At 35.8% G+C, this 20763-nt stretch overlaps 3 protein-coding genes across 3 annotated transcripts; 1 reads left to right on the forward strand and 2 right to left on the reverse strand.

Annotated features, from left to right (window-relative positions):
* Window positions 1-4691: 4691 nt before the first annotated feature.
* On the forward strand, window positions 4692-5066 carry SKDI03G1540 (SRP1/TIP1 family protein; the record flags this gene model as incomplete). Its single annotated transcript, XM_056232126.1, has 1 exon — window positions 4692-5066. The coding sequence occupies one exon, from the start codon at window positions 4692-4694 to the stop codon at window positions 5064-5066; it is 375 nt and encodes a 124-aa protein (XP_056086436.1).
* Window positions 5067-12202: 7136 nt separating this feature from the next.
* On the reverse strand, window positions 12203-13237 carry SKDI03G1550 (carbonyl reductase (NADPH-dependent); the record flags this gene model as incomplete). The annotated part of the gene is made up of 1 exon (XM_056232127.1): window positions 12203-13237. The coding sequence occupies one exon, from the start codon at window positions 13235-13237 to the stop codon at window positions 12203-12205; it is 1035 nt and encodes a 344-aa protein (XP_056086437.1).
* Window positions 13238-15901: 2664 nt separating this feature from the next.
* DLD3 (D-lactate dehydrogenase) lies at window positions 15902-17392 on the reverse strand (the record flags this gene model as incomplete). The annotated part of the gene is made up of 1 exon (XM_056232128.1): window positions 15902-17392. One exon carries the CDS (start codon window positions 17390-17392, stop codon window positions 15902-15904), a length of 1491 nt encoding a protein of 496 aa, XP_056086438.1.
* Between the last annotated feature and the right edge of the window lie 3371 nt (window positions 17393-20763).

The following is a 20763-nucleotide window of genomic DNA, read 5'->3' on the forward strand; positions in this document are numbered from 1 at the left end:
TTGTGCAGAAAAAATAGAAGCCGAAGCTTGACAATTGGGAGCAGCGTGTTTGATAGAGAACTACCGACAGAAAATTTGGAAAGGAGCTGTCGGGTATATACAAAAAAGCGTATCGAGCAGTTGATGAAGATATTGACGCAAGGATTCGCGTTCCAGCCTTTGTGACATCATGTAATAAATACATTGGATTCCCTCTTATGGGATCTATATAAACGAACATAGTATTGTATCTTTATTATATTTCATTCCTATACCATGCTACATACTGAAGACTAATACCTCAGGATATATTGGAAAGTGAACATGTGCCTATTGTATGCTAAATTCTGGGGGTGAGTAGAAAAATGGTACCTACTACTGTATTGCCGCCAAAGTAAATGACTTAAATTCTTTCCGCTTTGACTCTACAAGGGTAACAACAGCCTATTAGATTTGCGCTGCGTTATAGCGTATAAGGTAGTATATTATGAAAGAATCTTTGCCAATCTCTTATACTTTCTCAATATATTGCAAGTGCGTCGGGCCGAGTAAAATCAAGAATTGTGGATTGCTTGAAATATAGCAAACCAGGGTCTGTCATACTTTAAGGACATCGAAATAAATTGATATTCAATATTTTGGTTCAATTAGGAGTCAGATCTCTTTAAAAGTCTCAAAGTATTATAGTTTTTTGTATTTAATGAGTACCAAAAAAATACTGTAATACTGTTGATGCAAAAAGGAATTGAAGTCTAGTCTTTGAGACATTATGTAGTCAACATATTGAATATCCTCTTATGGTATTCATACAATTCATTCTATGTATAATATTGTCCTATGAGCACATATTGGTGATTCATAGTATTAGTCACCAAATTACTAAATATGAATTAGTCATACTTTCGCGCTACCACATTTAACAAACACCTAAAAAAGAATTATTGACCATTCAGGTCTTGTGACATTTGTTGGGATTCCATTTTTGATAAGGTTAATAATATTATGTATATAGGATATACTAGAAGTTCTCCTCATGGATTTAGGAATCCACGAAAGGGAATCAACACTTTTACATAATCTTATTCTTATTTCTTCCTTCATTTTATACGTCGTTATTCATTGATCCTATTGCATTATCAATCCTTGCACTTCAGCTTCCACTAACTTTGATGACTGTCCTGAATCTTATTTCACTGATCTAATAATTTTTGTCATCTTCTTAACACCGTATATGATAATCTTCTAGCTACGTGATTGAGCGTAATAATCAGTCGTACTAGTAATTGATGGATAGTTGATTATTGTTCCAACAAGAATGAACAGATGATTAATGTGTTTAATTTAGTATGACATATGTATACACCAAAAGTAGTTCTGAGGCTCAAGGAAATTGATAAGAAAAAAAAGTATTTCCAAAGACCCTACGATTTTCAAGTATAGTATGTCTGCGACAAAATGAGTTATCAACGTTTTAGTTACTTTTTGATACGCCATTGTGTTTTTTTCTTACTCTGGTTGTTTATCGCCGCAATTGAAAGCCATCTCAAGTAGGTAACTTAATAATTGGTAGAAACAGAAGCAAGTCAGAAATCCTTAATCTGAACAAATTCTTTTAAAGATATCGTACTTATGCGAAATACGTGTTGAAAAGATAATTAATTACTGAGCATTGAAAACAAGCACAACATACTGAGATTATTATTATTGTATATACGGTTACCTCAAATTATACCAGAACAGAATATACTGTCATTTAAACTACGAAAGGCCGAGGCGCAGGGCTCTACCTAAATAAAAGTTGGACTATATAGAGGAATTCTCTTTTTCGTACTCATTTCTTTTTTCTGTAGGATCCATCATACATTTATCAGCTAAAAATGAAGGTGTAGAGTCCGGCAGAGACTTGAGCTTTTGTCAAATACCGTAATTGATATAGTATCTAATCCGATTATTCATTTCTTTTCCCTTTTAGTATTTGCTAATGTGTATTTCTGTTGTGGTATTACATTAATGCATGATCACGTATGCTGAAAAATCTAAGTTAATTAAAGATTGCAATATCTTACAACCCTTTTATTCTTTCTATTTCTGAAAGCTAGCAACTACCAATTAGACAGTATACTATTGTATTGAATGAGAAGGTTACAACAATAAAAATGTTGAAGCGGGATTTCCAAGCATCGAAAGACATACGGCTTTTGATAAAATCCTATAGCCTCGACAGTTAAAAATTCTGCAAGGCACCTTTAAATTAGGATACAACGCTTTAAGACGACATGTAGAACTCCTTGTTCTGTAGTTAAAGTTGAAATAAATGACGTCCAATTTCGTGCCTTCACAGTCCACATCTTTGACATATTGTCGCCGTAAAAAAAAACATTCAAAGATTCAACATCATTAGTTGAGATATGCATACTTTATGTTAGAACAAAAATATAGTACCGACCCCCAAAAGAACTTTTGTTAACAACATTGATTGATAATTATATTTTTTACTCGTTATCAGAATATCACATTTTCAGACACATTTATGTACTTGCCAACTTTAAACCTGATCCTAATATTCATCTTTTATAACTCAAAATTCAAAACTCATTCACCTAAAAAAGCACATTAATTATTTGAGTACAACTTTCTATCATTTACATATTAGTCATTAAATAAATCAAATGGTCAGTTAATAAACTTTTGTCAAATGAAAAAAAATATGATCTAGCTTGTGCAAGATTTTGAAATCACATAGTACATATGCTTGATAATTTCTTATAGGAAATCTCCAAGTAACCTACCTAGAATCACTGCTTTTAATCTGAGATGGGTTTGATCTCTCAAATACATTTCTAGATTTTGGGCACAAAGCAAGACTACATGTTAAGGAACTAATATGCGAATGAACCGCTGTTACATCACGCTGCTGCCTCACTGTGAATAAATATCAGTTGTTTGAAGAATAACGCAATGACGATAACCGTCACTATTTCGACAGAACAGGCTAATAGGACTTTCAACATTACCTTCACATGTGGAAATGCCAAACGAGCCTTTGCCACCAGAAATCTTCTCACTTGCTGTTCAATAAGAATACGAACTAAGTGATTGACCATTGCATAATGGACGGAGCGCTTTCGGCACCATTTTTCTGGTTGGCAGACGCAGATGCTCTTCTGAACTATATTATGAAGATTGAAGGTTAAAGTAAAATATCCCTTGGTACCCCACGCTAGCAATATGAAAGATGCCAAGTCGAAAACGAGAAGAGCATAGGCCTACTGTTCCTTAAATATCTTCAATTCAGAAAGATTACCTTATACAAGGACGTTTTTAAAGATCGATTTACTTGGTTTTATTATGAGATTTGCAAGTTTCAAGTATTTCGTATCTGAGGAAAAAAATACCGTGCCCGCTTACTGCTTGGTAAAAAGTGACTGGTGGATGGCATAGTTCAATCGCACCTGCTAATTTGTTACTATTATGCCCAGTATTATTCCATTGTATTCGAATATAATCTGTTAAGCGTGCCTTACCGAAACAGCTTACTCAGTTTCTTAAAGGAAAACAACTGCAGATTCTCTCGGTGCTGGGAAACTAACGCGATTTGTTTCAAGTATTTTAGCTAATCTATGCCAGTGAGTTTTTGGTGTACATATGAGTATTTACTCATTAATTTAGTAACTATGAAGACACCAAATTAGAGTCATGCAACATAAATTTGAGCAATATATTTATATTGCTCCACCATATATACTCCCGTCAATCTAATGCGCTGAGAGAGAATATCTGAAACAATCCTCGTTAATTAACTCTGCGCGTTAGCATCTCTCTTCTCTCTTCCTCACCGCGAAAGAGAAATAAATAGTATAAGGGCGTCGATAGTACCCGTTATGCAGGTACTCAGTGCCTGCCCCGACTTGTCTCAACATTTTTCATCCTTATGATATTACCTAGTGAATACTGTCATTTTTTTTTTCCCGCACATTATAAGTATACAAGCTTACCAACAATTTACTGATGGTGTACAAAGTCGTAGTCCTACGAGGTACGATTCCCAACGCATTTGATAACCTTGATGCGGGATAACAAAAAAAAACCATCATGTTGACTGGAACATTGACTCCATATACTAGTTAATCGACAGCTTTGCTGCTGGGTACGAAATCATATATACCCCTACGGGGTACGATTCATAACACATCCCAATTTTTCAGATTTCAATTTGGAGAAAGTAAAAGCTGCTACCTTTCCGTGGCAACCGTTTAGCTCATATTAATCTGGGCTTAGACGATGGGCTTCTGAACGAGGGTCCAAACTAAACTCGGATCTTCTATTTAGCCAAAAAAGGAAATATCGCAGGCACGGAAAAGGGTTTTTTAAGGTACCCCGGCTCCCCTAAAATTGGCATTCATCTTTGGTGCATACGAGAGAATATGGAAAATGCAAAACGTGCGTTCATATACGAAAGCTGTGAAAGAGGTCGTTCAAAGACAGGCACATCTCCATGGTGACAATGAATATGGGTGCGAGAGGTAAGATGGGAAAGAGTGCGGGATGAATGGTGAGGTTCACTAATTCGTTTGGGTACTGGCGAACTGGCCAAAGAAATTATATAAATAGGGCAGCTTTGAACGGTTATATTTGACAATGTGCCCCCGTTCTTTTCTGTCCAGTTAAACCTATATCACCACTAAAGAAACAATCGAGAACAAACATATACAATGGTCAAATTAACTTCAATTGCTGCTGGTGTCGCCGCTATCGCTGCCGGTGTCGCCGCCGCCCCAGCCACTACCACCCTGGCTCAATCCGACGAAAGAGTCAACTTGGTTGAATTGGGTGTATACGTTTCTGATATCAGAGCTCACTTGGCCCAATACTACTTGTTCCAAGCCGCCCACCCAACTGAAACCTACCCAGTCGAAGTCGCTCAAGCTGTCTTCAACTACGGTGACTTCACCACCATGTTGACCGGTATTGCTCCAGACCAAGTGACCAGAATGATCACTGGTGTCCCATGGTACTCCACCAGATTGAGACCAGCCATCTCTAGCGCTTTGTCCGCAGACGGTATCTACACTGCTATTCCAAAATAGAGTGCAACAATTTTCAGAATGATAACCCATAGAAACTGAAGGCTTTACGAAAAGACATAAGCTAAGATTTGACAGTTAATAGTAGGGTATGTATGTGTATATATATTAATATTATAAATCTGCTCGATCAATTACGATATTTGTAAGATATGCGGTCAGTCCAAAATTTAAAATGGGACAATAATTTCATGAAGATTCGATGAGGTTGTAGGAGGCCCCAATTTTTTTTCCAGATGATTGATTGTTTTACTTGGGGCCTCAGCCCGGAGTTACTACCCATGCTGATGTGATAGTAGGATTTGCAAATCAGGGTTTATCGATATCATATTCATGAGGATAAAACTTGCGTAGCGCATCATTCTTCGTAGAATATAGTAGGTTAGATATATATATAGCACAGTGTAATGTAGAAGGACCTAAACAATCGTTTGATTATTGCAGTGACAGATGCATCTTTGAAAAATGTTATATAAGAAAGGGCTTCTGTTTTACTTTCTTCCCAAATACTATACAGAGTTGTCTAACCTATGCAAAGTATTCCTTTACTCAAATCGATCATGGTCCAATTGCCGGGCCAGCTTTCTGAGTATCTTCTACACTAGGTGCCGGTGATGCATCTGGATTATCGCTGATCCGTAAATGATGTGTGTTATTGTTCATATTTCGACGTATCTTTCACCTTGATTTCAGAAATTATCATCACGGTCGGCAACACTAGTCACGTCTTTGCCATGATCAGCAATCAAGATATCTGCTTCATTCAAAAATTGATCGTTGATCAGTGATGAATGGCTTGGATCCGTTATGCTCGTCTGATTTTGGAAACAACATGTGAAATTTTTGCCACTGCGTCATGGAAATGAGACCCTATTTTCCAAAATACGTAGAATGCTGATCTTACAATGTTGCTAACAAAACCTCCGGTACTTTCGTTTTCTATCAATCCACCATTGCCTAATCTAATTTTTCCAAATTTTGTAGCCCCTCTTAATAACCTCTACCATATATCAACCACAAGATAATTTACAGACAATAAATGTACAAAGGTAAAGAGCTTTTCGGTTCATGTTGTCGTCACTGTGATCATGAGATTGTAATTTGGGACGTACTTTTGTGCCGTCGAATTTGCAAATTTCATTTCTATAACGAGCCACATCTGGAGTGCGTATATATATATATATGAATAACATATTTATAATCATCACGTCGCTATGAATTAGATGATTCAGAGCCGGGCACGTAAGTATTCCAATATATACTCCTAGTTAAGTAATATCATCCGGCTTGGTAATGACCGTACCAGGGGTGTGAGGTGTACGAGATCGTTTATTATACGTAAGCAAATTAGATGCGGATATGCCAGGATGGTCTGTCACATTTTCCGAAATTGGTGGATCGAATTGCAAAATCAATAGTAACCATTAGAATACACTTCTGTGATAATAAGATTTTAGTTGAATATCTGATTAGGAAAGCCATAATCGATTCAGCGCTTTTATTGGTGACCTTTTTTGCTTCATTTAAAACAACGAACGATAAAGAAGTGGCCACTTAGCGGCTTATGTCGTTATGAAAGGCAGACACGTCATAGGCAGTTTAAACTCGACTATCTATGGTGCAATATGTTGTGATGATAGTATATACTGCTCTTTGAAAGATGAATGATAAATATTGTTGCAATAAAAGTACCATTACAGATACAGAAAATTTCATCGGAAGCATCAACATCATGTAATTTAGCTGTCCAGCTTTTGGGAGCGATTTTACTCTTCGATGTACCTGTTAAAGTTTTAGCATTGACCGTAGAAAGAACGCAACTTGTGAATTATGGATACCTGGATTCTTTATAAATTTGTGCCCTTTCGTCGCTTGTTTTTCTTTACATATAGACTGAGTATCGAAGAATTTTTTTTAAAATGTAAGCACTTACTTTGTATTCGAGATGGACGATGGTTAGCCAATTTTGTAGATCTCAATTATCGGTCTACATCTTTTTCATCCTTTTTGCAAAGAACTGTTGAAAATAACCGTGTATTCAATTTCCAAAATCCTCCCTGGCCAAGTTGGATATAAGTTAAACTGAGCAGATATTTGGAGAACGTTGCACAAGCACGCATGTTCTTCATGTGCACTTTTTCGTGCAGCTTTCCCTGATCCCTTGGAATGCTGTCGCCACATTCGGAGTTTGATAATTTGATGTAAAATTCAGTTCAAGCGATATTAAAATCTTTCCCTGCGCTAGCGTATGTAAAAAGTATTATTATGGGCCTTTTTTTTACTTTGGTATGACAGACACTCAATTCTTCTGATGGTGAACTTAATTAAAATCTTAACCAATGATACTGTAGCTTCTTCGAGTGCATGGTCTAATACTGTTCCTTTAGAGGCGTATTTTGATTTCTTGATTTTGATGAGGCAGCCGGATTCGATGAATATCATCTAATCGTAAGTGTAATTTGGGCGAATTGGACTCTTTATAAAACCAAAAATTTTTCAGCTCTTATTAATGTCAGGGAAAGGCCGGATGATATGGAAACAAGTGAACCTACAACTAGAGTGACCAACCTATACGAAGCATCAACTATTATGCTTTCTTCACAATGGAACCTGTCAGCGAATTCACAACGTAAGTGCCATGAGTACCTTGAAGAGACCGATTAGCGGTATCTTTAAGAGTTTGCCCAACCTTTCAATTTTTCATAACTACTTTGAAATTCTCTCATTCCTCTTCTAAAAATTCAGAGATTGAAAGAGTGATGTATGTGTCACCTTCAGCGAATGCGACTGGTTAATCATGTAGCTGTTTTTGAGGATATTTTCTGCAGGGAAGGAAGAACCACTCACAAGTGCTGCCAACTGTTCAAACGCATCTTAAATAAATCTCCCCCAAAAGTTCATTATTCGGGTCATCTTCTAATCAGCACTAACTCTCAGATAAAAGTCATTTCGAATGACAAGAATTTGGTATTATCAAGAGATTCAAAAAGACCAAATGAGCGCTAGTATAACTGAACCTGGTTCTTTGTTGAATAGTTAGTCTGTAGTATCGATAAATAATTGAAGCAGGTCTTCCTCAAATCACACACAGCAGCGATATGAAGCACACACGATTGGACATACTAAATATGCTCATTATAATGCAAATCCGTGAATTTATTATCAACTCAATTTTACGACGCATATTTTTTATTTATAAATTCTGAGAAAATCTTCAACTTGTAAATGTTCATCTTTACCCTACAATTACTATCCATTTACCATTTTACTTTTTCTCAAGAAGATCTGGCAGAGATGTAGCATAGGTCAAATATACGTCTTACTCAAACTTTAATTCTTTGTATCTTACTTCTGAAAAGCTTACAACAAAAATCCTATATTTGTACTTCAAAGAACACAACATAGTTAATAAGCTAGTTATACAACATTTCATCAACGTTTCCAGGCTATTCTAGGATTCCATTATGAAAGTGTTTCACCCATTGTTTTGATAGTCATAGTATTTGCCTTTACCTTGCTATGTACGCATTTTTTTGACCATTGGTTTGAAACATAGTAAACCAGATCGTCTGGCTGATGACTGTAGGATAAAGCTATTAGTGGAATTGTTCAGTATGAAGCTAACATGGGTAGGCATACATCGGAGTGTAGATGCAATATTATTTTGCATAGATGCTGGCATATCCAGATAAATCACTTTTTTACTATGGCGAATCTTGCAATAAAGTTTTCGGAGAATCAGCAATTGTCCCTTATTGTAAAAGTTCTGACGAAATTAGTGCGAATATCGATCTAAAGAGGGTGAATAGTCAAAACACTGTGAATAACAATGAAAGGTATCTCAACATGAATTTGAATTGCAAATTTGTCATAAAAGCATTGATGTTTACACGAAATCTGTTGTTGCAAGAATTGGGTAAGGGAAAACCCAAGGTGCTTGGTTTGACAGGAAAAAAGTTCCTAGGTACCTCTCAATCCCTTTATTTACTTTGGTGATAACAAAAAAGACGATGTATAAATGATTTCATGCATCTTATTTTTTTTGGTTTGGAACGAGGTGCTCTCAGATGTTACTTGAACATCATCGATGCATTGGTCGGGAGTTGATGCATTTAGTAAGTATAAACCAGCCCACCATATTTTAATCATCTCTTGTTTTTTGCAAGTCAAAACATCATAATAATGGTTAATCGACGAACCCCGACATGAGCGCATAATTTGCGGAACTCTTTATGACCGAATTAGCATAATTTTTCCCTTTTTCATCCTCTGCACGCATTATCAAGTGCATTATATCTGTATAGTAATCAGTCTCGGAATTATGCGGCTCAGGGTTGTTATGAGTTGACATACTGAGTCTATGTAATATTCTCCAATTCAACTAAGAATCTCTATATCCTAAAGATTGTTATCATCAGCTTCAAACCGTCTTGTTCTGAAGATACTACTGCTTTTAAAAAATGAATGTCAAATTAAGATGCTTGAAATAACCAGCAGATTTAATCTCTTGCAAACGCTGAAAAACCTGACAAACATTAGTGACATCAATATATGCTAAGCATAATGATTACAATTGGGAAAAAAATGTAAAGCAAACAGTACACAGAGATCATTTTTCTTCTTAACCGTTATATTCTGTTGGACGTGGTACCTTTCTTTCAGAAATGTCGGAAGTAAATAAACTATTATTTTTTATGTAGCAGTGTGCTATCTTGCCTTCATAATGAACGCGTTCGTGCACAAAGAAGGTGCTTTGTTTCATTTGCAGTCAATTTAGAAATGATATTTCCTGACTGAGAAAAGAAACTCGAATTCCGAGGAAGATCTGCTATAAGTCAATTGTTTTCTTTCTGTCTGATTCAGCACCACCTCGTTTTACCTTTCAAAATTGATCAAAGGAAAACGATGTCACCTGCAATGTTGAGCTGTCGCATGTGAGCCTTAATAGCCCTTTCTTCGGTTTCACTAATCGGTGATGATGATTTCTGGGGAGGTTCGAATTGATAGCACGCGTATGAGAAGCATACCACTACCTGTTTTAATCATACCATCTATATAAAACATCAGATTTCTCTATGTAATTTTTATGAAATGTCCTCTTATTTTATTGAAAACTTTAATTGCTTTACAATTCCTAAAATATAATCTTTAGTAATGTTTATTGATAACAAATATTACTCTTTGACATAGTAAGTTTATTTTCTTTTACATTATCTCAAATGTTATTAGATTTTGCTAGTTGAGAATCGAAAACTAAACGTCGTTCGTCTAGTGTCTATTGTTCTTTTATTGTTCGGTAGAATCTACTGACAATTGTTGGGATTCCATTTTTGATAAAGTTAATAATATCATGTATGTAGAATATACCAAAAGTTCTCCTCATGTATTTAGGAATCCATGAAAGGAAGTAGACAATTTTTACATAATTTTATTTTTAATTTTTCCTTCATTTTATACGTCGTTATTCATTGATCCTATTGCATTATCAAACCTTGCGCTGCCGCCTCCACTAAATCCGATGGCGGTCCTGAATTTTATTTTACTTGTCTGATAATTTGCATCATCTTCATAACACCGTATATGGTAATCTTCTAGTTGCATGAATGAATGTATTATTCAGTAGTACTAGGAATTAATGGATAGTTGATTATTGTTTCAACACCTTTCTTTCGTATAACGGTTTTTTATTACAAACTTGGCTCTAATAACCTAACTCCGGTCTGTAACGACGAAATTTAGAAGATTTATAGTTTGTCCTCCCTGCTTATTACAAAACTCTTCTAAGATATAATTGATACAATTAACCTAGAGCCAATTCTAGTCATAAGTAATGAACCTCTACTATTGAAATAAAAAGTATTAAAAAAAAAAAATGGACTGAAATGTTGCAAAAATACTGTTCCAAGGCTTACAATTCCTTTACATGATGATGAGAGCTTCACGGTACTTCATGGAATTTATAACTCAATACAGAGCGTTAACAATTATCGTATTTATCATTACATAAAATTGTGTAATTTTAAGCAGTTTCAGCAAAGATTGGAGAAATACTGGTGAAAAGGCTCTCAAATAGAAAACAATCAGAACAATTGTTTAAAAAAGGTAATTATACTGTCATTCTAATTTCAAAAAGAAATTCAGGTTCGACTGAAATGCTCTTACACTTCAAGTGATAGGCTCAACGCAATAGAGGATGTATCAAAGTTTGTTTTCGACACACGAATTTTTAGAATGCACTTAAGTAGCCATATGTACCAGTAGTGAATATAATGCATATATGCCCAGACCCAGCATTTCTGTACAAGTACTCTGATTTAGAGCCATGACCACATTTACTGCTAAATATCTCAATAAAATGCTAATAATCATACATTTCACATTATGCTTTATGAAAATCAGGAAGCACCAAAACAGGCGCTTGATGTAACATAATGTTGATGATTAGTAGTATTAATCCAGAATAAAAGCGGAAAACTTTCTTACACTATATAAGAGAGGCATCGAAAACACACGCCAAATGGACATGTTAAGTATGTTCAATATAATAATGAACGAGGAAATTTACAATAAGTCCAATGTAACGACTCATATCATTTATATATAAAGCCCAAGTTGATGCTCAATTAATAGATCTTTGACCCCGAGTGCAACCAACAATAAAATGCCATTTCTACATCCTTCATCCTGGAACAAAGTGTACTTTATGAGCCATTTGTCATTCAAGTGCCCAGACTATAACTATGGTTACTCATACGAATAATCATGAACCTACTTGTTTCAACACGTGATGTGGTCACTGTTTGGATGCCTAATTGAATTCGTCTCATCTCAATTTAAGTATCACATATCTCAAAAATAAAAGTTCGAAAAATTCGTTTTACAAGGGAATCTTCATATAATACAAAGATCGCACACCAATATTATGGAACGGTGGCAAAAGTTGCTTGAACAGAGACGATCTGTTTCCCCCAATAATCACTGTATATAACCGACTTTAGTAGCACGACTTGAGCGCCTTTCTTCACCTTAAGATGAAATTTAACCTTCGCCCAGAAAGTGAATGGACGTGCTTTTTTTTTTCCTTGTTTTTTACTGACTTTTGATAATGATAGTAATATATAATAATGTATGATATATGATTATTGCCTGTTTTCCTTCCTCAAAATTTGTACAGCAGTATCGTGGACAGTTTGGTGTAAACTTTTGAATTCAAAGCCAAGTAGTTCCCTCGTTACACTATTGTCAGTAGTTGCACCAGGGCTAGTGACCTGGTCACCTGTTCCAGGCTTACCTAAAGGAATGACGCCGTTTAATTGCGGAAAATCTTTGTTTAGAATATCCAGGATATCTTGGTCCCCAAATTTACCGTTACTCACGACTAGTCTTTTACCAGCGGTGTCTTCTCTCTGGAAAGCATACAGATGTGCTTGAGCCACATCCCTTACATCAGTAAAAATGGAATGAAGATCAGAAGGGGTGCCGTTTGCTGGAGCGTGAATCAAGCCGTTAATTATCTCGCAAGAGGTGTTTAAGTGTTCGCAGACGTCCTCGTCAAAAAGCTGGGGTCCAAAAACAAGAGAGGGGTTGACAGTTGTCAATTTGAACCTAATATGGCCTGCATTCTCTCTTGCGAAGTCCCAGGCAGCCTTTTCAGCAAATTTCTTAGAAGCAAAATAAGCATTTATCCCATCAACTTGGCAGTTCTCCCATGTGGCCTCATTCCAACTCTGCTCTGTAAATACTACACTAGGATCGCTAGTCTTGGCAAGAGTTATTATAGCGGTACAAGACGAAGTTACAACGACGCGTTTCACAGTATCAGCTGCGTATCTCTTAATAGAATTCAGGATATTTTTTGTGCCCTCTAATGCAGGAATTAAGAGGTCATTTTCATATTCGGTGGTATCATAATAAAAGGGAGAAGAAGTGTGTAAAACATACCTAATTTCATGGCCATGTCTCTCAAAGACATTCTCGAAGGCATTTGACTGAGAAATATCAGGAACAATTTCCAAGAATAAATTAGGGTTGTGCTGAAATTGTCTTAGCAGTTTTGCCCTTTTCTCGTTGGATCTCACAGTTCCGATAACCTTATAATTTTGTTTCAGCAGTTGTGACACAATATGCAAAGCGATAAAACCTGAGGCCCCAGAAATCAAAACTGTAGCAGACATAGCAATAAAAGGAAGAAAAACAAAATAGCTAGGTGGTTACATGGAGAAGGGAAAGTTGGACGGCAAAGCTATTGGAAAGAGATAGAAAGTGCAGTACATAAATATTTATATGCTTGAAGAACTTTTCTTACAAACTCAACAAGAAAAAGTAAAAGAAAAAGAATGAAAATGAAACTTGTAAATAGACGTGGCCTAATCTTGCATCATAGTCTGTTATACTAATATCGCGAAGAAGTATAACACCTTTCCTCCGTTGAGAATTCGGCTGTTTTTGTTTCTGCTGGTTTTCTGTCAATTTTTTCTTTCGGTACATTCGACAATTCATTTGAATTATCTCTTCCTAACGGCATAGTAGAACTGTATGGTTACATGCATGCCTACTGTGACATTCTAAATGAATATTTTGAGGAACAATTTCTTGGAATTTTTTATAGTAGAGAAAAAATGTGTAGAGATGGCAGAACATCGTCTGAAAAATTTTGCCTGAAACAGTTGGGTTCGTATTCTTGAGAGTGATAATTATCAGCGGCATTTAGAATGTCGTTCCGTTCTTCTTTATGACTATCAAAGGAGCATAAATATTTTTAATATAACCATGTTGACAGAATATTTGCCATACCTTGTATTGCCTACTTGCACAGTTATAAAATATCAAGAGGAAGTTGTCTCTGCCTCTGCATTTAGCAAACTTAGTATCTTGTCTCAGAAGCTCCGGACACTAATTTCACCTCCTATGTTATCTGAATTCAACAATAAGATAACTTGTCAAGACCTTTTCATATAATCGTCACTTTTTTAGTGTCCCATGTGGATTCAGCATCATTCCAATAGTTAGAGTTACATAAATCTTGTGATGAAACGTAATTCTGCATTATGCTGATAAATAAAATAACGCTCACAAACGTAATGGTACATGAAAAACATGATCAAATGCAAAACTTCTTTTTAAAGATCGACAACCTGGAAATTCTTCCTCTTATTCTCAGCTTGGTCCTTGACTTGCCTTGTGGTTATAGGATTACCATTACGCTTGCAAACTTATCAACTCTTTCTCTATATTTACTATACCTTGACCTCTAAATTCGCAATGGGGCAAGATTACTGTGCCTTTCTTTTAAGTTATGTAAAAGCAAAGTATGTTGAGTTATTCTACGCGCTTGTGATATGATATGTTATATTTTATAGAGTTAGAACTGGTTTACTTGCCAATTGTGAGTAATGCATCAGTGATACATTATCATGATCATATTTGTACTATATATCCTGAATCAAATATGCAAATTATGAACTGGATTGGGAAGACTTCTATAGTAGCGTCTGATAAATGTGATAACCCAAAAGCATGATATATGAGCAATATTTTAATGGCATTTCAGTAAGGTATTGCACAGGATGACCATGAAGTAGTAGCCCTAAATCAACAAGTACATACGAGGACTAGTTTCTCTACATAAAAAGAGTAGCTCTATATTTAGTACTCCTACAGAACTTATAGAAAATGTCCAGTAATCTTACTATATTATGACACATAAGCAAGATCGCAACTTTTTGCGCCAACAACATCAGGATGAATGCATGAAGTTGCAGAGTATGGCTGTAGTTGTATTTGGTAGAGGCATTATCAACGTCCACCTTTGGTTACATATAGACTCAAGTTTGAACATGCCGCCAGGGCATACGATTATTAAGACTATTATCCAAGATCCAAGGTCCTCGATAGGGAGGGTGCGGAATATATCTTATTGGATTACAATCCGTAGAATATTTTAAGCAGAACTTTTGTTTTTTGGAGATAAAATTTCCCGAATAGCTTCTGTTCTAGCCATTTTTTTTTTCATAATATCAAAATGGCTTCGTTGTTCTTCAATCATCAACACCTATAAAAACGTCTCTCGTCAGTTCTGGAATAGCAGACGTTTCACATATATGGTCGAGGGAGTTCAAATCGATGGGAATAGTTTTGGTGAGTCCTTACCAATTTTAGTCGCTCTAAAGTTCTTTGCTGAATGTTTGTTGAACTTAATTAAGTTTTAGGGTTAATCAAGGTTGCAGTTTCGACTATTGTAAGAAATAGGCGTTAGAAGTCAGACACTGAGTAAAGCACCGAATTAAGAGCTAAACAGGTGAATACATTCAGTTTTTTGCTTTATGAACATATATTTTTCAAATGAAAACTAATAAAATAGTGCATAGATCTCAAGGAATAACTAAAGTATAAGTTCCCTCTCACTGATGGTATCCTAAAAAACTGGATGCGATTTGACTTTTAAAGGATTAAGCTCATTCTTTTGAACAAAGACTGGAAGACTTTAGCGTATATTTGATATTAAAAAGTTAAGGTTATACCAATAATCATGTTACATTAACAAGTTGAATTTAGTACAGAACATCTAGTGTAGTAAGAGAAATGGAGGAAGACTAGCTGGAATACCCAACCAGGAGCTACTGGTTGCAGATCCAGAAAAAACAGGAATTTTTCCACATAAAATGTCTCTTAGGGGTAATTTTACTCCAAGAATCGTTTAAGACAAGCAAGCTTCTGATAAATATTTTGTAATATATTAACTTTGATCAATAATCAGTTGATATATATATGTATATATATAAATCTATAAAACTGTAAACAAAAAGTCTAGCCCTTCGAAAGTTACGAATTAACAAAGTTCAAATGTACTTATATGGGTTCATGATTCCATTTGGATCGTAGTGACGTTTAATATCCTTCATGAATCTTATCTCAATATCACTTCTGGTGTAGTGTAATTTGCCTCTCTTATGGAAACCAATCCCATGTTCAGCACTGATGGAACCTTTCTTTGATGCGATATATTCATAAACGAATGGTTCCAGTAAGTTCTCAATCTGTTTTGTAAATTCTCTTACCGCAATATTTAAATGGATGTTCCCGTCACCGACATGACCATAACCACATGATTTAACAACTGGTTTTGGTGCGTCACCAATTAAGCCAGCAGCATTCAACCTCTCCGTCACAGCTGCAGATACGGAGTATAGATCTTTCAATTTAAGTGACATGTCATACTTGTACATACCACCGTAAGAATTACAAGCAGTTGGGACAGATTTCCTCCAAGTCCAAAGTCTATCATAATCAGCTTTGTCCTTCGCCATCATACCCTCCGAAATCAATTTGGAATCTATCGTGCTTTTGAGGAAAGCAGTCAGCTTTTCATCATCATGTCTTTTGTTGGAGCCTGAAGTCTCAATAAGAACATAAAAGTTGTGTTGGTTCTCCAGAGGGAAAGGCAGATCTTTCAAATATTCTATCGTACATTCAATGGAACCACGGTCCATGAATTCAAAAGCAGATAAAACTTCAGATAATTCACTTTTGGCCTTGACAAATAATTTTTGAACGGTGTCAAAATCCTCAATACCAAAAAATACGGCGTTCAAAGCTTTTGGTTTTGCTGCTGCAACTATAGATACACCAGTAATGACACCGATAGTGCCCTCTGCACCGATGAATAATTGTTTCAAGTCATAACCAGTATTGTCCTTCCTCAAGGCGTCGATATTGCTAATAACCTCACCGTTGGGTAACACTACCTCCAAACCCAAAACATTACCGTGAAGCGAGCCATATCTTAAAAAGTTCAAACCACCTGCATTTGTCGAGACCACGCCACCAACTTGGCAGTTGTTTCTCGAAGGCAGATCCAATGGGAAGATATGGTCGTGATCGTGTAAAAATTGATGCGCATCACGCATAATCACACCTGCGTCACATTTGAAAGTCCCGCTAACCGGATCAAAGTCCCTGACTTTGTTCATATTTCTCAGAGAAAGAACAATTTCATCAAATACCGGAACAGAGGCCCCAACTAAATCGGTGTTACCACCTTGTGGTACCACTGCCAGTTTTTTATCGTTACAGTATTTCATAATCTTGGACACTTTGTCAGTGGACTTTGGCAAGAGAATTAAATTGGACTGGCCTCTATACTTTTTCATCCAATCCTGGTTGAAGGAAGCAAGCTCTTCAGGGGCTTGAGAGTTTAAGATTTCATCATTGGACAAAATTGAATGAAAATACGCTAAATCTGCTGGATCGAGAACTTTAAAATCTGAGTTTCTCTTGACTTTGGGGTATGCCTCAGCAGTTAACTGAGCAACAGAATGTGCAACCGTCATAATTCTTATATGTATACTGTCTTTTAGTCTCAAGTGAACAAATATCGACGGACATTTTGGCACCTCGCTCTGCTCTTGTCTGTTATATATGCGAATGATCACTTAAACACCATGCCAATATCGCGCGTGACTTAAACTGTGGAAAGCGGCGTCATCCGCTGCGAACAATTTCCGTACTGAGTCGTCGAAGGTCATTCTTTTAGATGACTGTAGTAATATCCCACTTAATGATCACGCTGAAAAAACAAGAATCATAAAATATGCGCTCGTATAGACATTGCTGATGTTTTCTGGTATTTTCAGCAGTATAAAAACCAGAGGTCGTACCTCTGTTCCTTTGGAAAGCTCCCAAGAAAGAAAAAAAAATGTTGACTCGGAAACGAACGATTATATAATGAATAAGACGCTTGCAATCTTTCAAGTAGGTTCTTGCTAGCGGAAAATAATGTTGAAAGCTAATTAGATTGATCAAATCAAGCCGCTAAAATGGCCCTTCCTGTTTCCGATAATATCTTTCATGTCTGCAATGATGTGAGTCCCATGAAAAGAAGAGTGCCATTTTTTTCACTATTTATAAATCAGTAAACTTAGCTGTCCCGTTCAGGTACAAAAAGGATGAATATTCATCAATGAATTCAGAACACTTGGAAACCTTTTATTTTATTTGGCCCTAAAATGCGTTTCCCCACCTCACATTTCATGGTTTTTTTTATCAAGAAGAGGGAATTATAGCCTCGGAAGGGTATATATTAATGACTGTCGAGACGTTGACAGCCAGATTACTGCACTTCGGGTTGAATTAAACCTATCAGTTATTGTTGCGTTTTTGTATAAGTATGATACCGGCTGCACCAATGAATTCCAACTGCTCTATTCTAAGTCGATCAGCGGCTTTTTCTCTTGTATCTTCATTCCTATTCTTTGACCTTTCATACTTTTGAGTAGATCTTCCATATATGAGTTCTTGGACACTTTATGTGGCATTTTAAAGAAAAAATCGGTAGTGGATAGAAAAAAGAAGCATTATAGTTTGCGGTGGCAGAAAGATAATAACTTTGAGAAATGAACTGATTATGTCAATTACACATTCTAGAGTATGGTAGTCGACTATTGATTGGTTTTCAAATGTTCATTTTGCTGAGAACAACTTTGATATTGCAAGTCCCCACAGATTCGAGTTTAGAAAATACTTTTATTTTTAGTTCGAGGATTTCTCAGACGGTACTGAGTACTGAAAGGCCCGAAATTAGCAAAATGTTCTCTAATTCAGCTCCCACTGATTTTTTTCAAGACTCGTTTTCAAGAAAGGACAACTTGTTAGGATAGAGCCGAAAAGAAAAGAAGATCTGTGAGAACATTTCTCCTCTAGGGGCTTTAATAAATGTCTAATTGAAATTTTTGAAAGCCCCCTACATCAATTTTAACTCTTTTTGGACAAGGAACTAATAGTTGAAACTCTTGACTTTATTTCCCCTTCTAATGGCTGTTTTACAATTGGAAATGTTTCTGCTCTGATTTTAGATATGACGCAAATGCTATATTTGGATTTATTTAGCTCATTGCCAGATTTAAGCATTGTAAAACTTTCAGCTTAACGTCAGTGGCACAGACATCAACAATCCTATGTGGTCCCACTGGTTCTGAGTTTTTAGTCCGCACTCTCAAAATGTATGATGTCCAAGAAGGCCCACTTCGTCACATCTAGTCTCATCAGTATCTGTTTGGACTTGATGAGAAAACTACAAAAGTTTTTTTCACAAATTTCCACATTGAAAGAACCAGATGGAATTCTCCGAAATGTCTGGTCCTGATGCATTTTCCATGATTTGAGTGTTCATTCAACATTGGAAACCATTGTACATTGATATATCAAAATTTAATCAAATAGTTGCAAATGAGGAAAATAAGGATAGGGTAAACATGCTAAAAGAATACCGAAGCATTGGTCGGAAAAGGATGAAAGCATTATATTATCGAAATGAAGATCCGGACCTTCACGAGTTGATAAATTTTCTAGAGTCAACATTCAATCCGATACACACGCATACAAGTTTTAGAATTTCAAATGAGTCACAGCTGTATGATGCATTTATCCTATCTCCATTACTTTCAATGGTAGTAAAAATATACGATAATTGCAAAGTAGTTGATATGCAGACTAAAATTAGCTTTATCAAGCAGGTCATGATATCATCGTCTGTAAAGTTGCCACATTAATACGTTGTTATCAATTGGATAAAATGAGACCCATATATGTTATTGGAACAAGTTTCATATTCACCTTTCTACCTATATTCAAGCATTTTGATGTTTCATTATCTACCTATTAGGGTGCTTATGGACTTATACGGTCTTTTTTTCCATAACACTTTTTGAAGACGGATTTTTGCTTTCTACAGATGATAAGCTATTTGGACTAGGTCTTAGTGATTTAAATGTCTCTCCGGACACTTTATTTTCATTTAAAGGAGTTTTCGAAAAGCTCTCCTCCGTATTTGACACTGTCCAGAATCCACAGTATCAGAAACTATATTCCATTATAAAGAGGTCCAAAATGGTCAATTTCATGTTGGCAATAGAAATTTTTAATCGTGGATATAAAAGCTAGGCTTAGAAAAAAAGAGAGGAAATGGAAATAATTCATAAATGTCCTAGATTTGATACTAGCAATATAACCAATGAACTGGCACATACTCTTTATGGCGAAGCAAGTCGTCTTTATAATGAACATATTGAAGAGCTTATTAATTTAGATGGGCTAGACCTTTCACCTATTTCTGATCTCAATTGATGAAAACTCATAAACAAGTTAGACAAATAAGATTATATTTGACAAAATTTCTTAGTTATTTGATAGAATAAAACTAGACTACGAGAATATGCGGTCAAGCTATTTTAGAAAATATATAGATGGGAATAATTATTAGCCTTGAATGGCACACTGAAGTTTTTAGATACTGGACAGTAAAAGGGTTTCAAGCTCGATTTTGTTTGCACATTTTCTAGCCATAACATCTTACTTCCTAAAAGAGAACACGATAAATAATACAAGGAAACTATATATGGGCATTATTATGCAAAACTTATAATATTTACCCTGATATTTGGAGGATGAAAGATTCGCCTACAACCGACGTTAAAGAAATTTATTAATACATCCAATATATCTGCAATAGATGAACTGAGATATGATCACAGGCTTCACATAACGTCGATTTATTTAAAATCTTTCGACAATAATGACGAAGCATATCTCAAATGTCAGTTGTTTGAGGTAATTAAGACTCAGGTATGGCTGTCTAAAAGTTCGTCGTCGATAATCTCCTTTTTGAACTTTATTGCCAGCAATGCAAAAGGCTGTTTTCCATTGT

The sequence above is a fragment of the Saccharomyces kudriavzevii genome, assembly GCF_947243775.1.
Source record: "Saccharomyces kudriavzevii IFO 1802 strain IFO1802 genome assembly, chromosome: 3".
NCBI lineage: Eukaryota > Fungi > Ascomycota > Saccharomycetes > Saccharomycetales > Saccharomycetaceae > Saccharomyces > Saccharomyces kudriavzevii.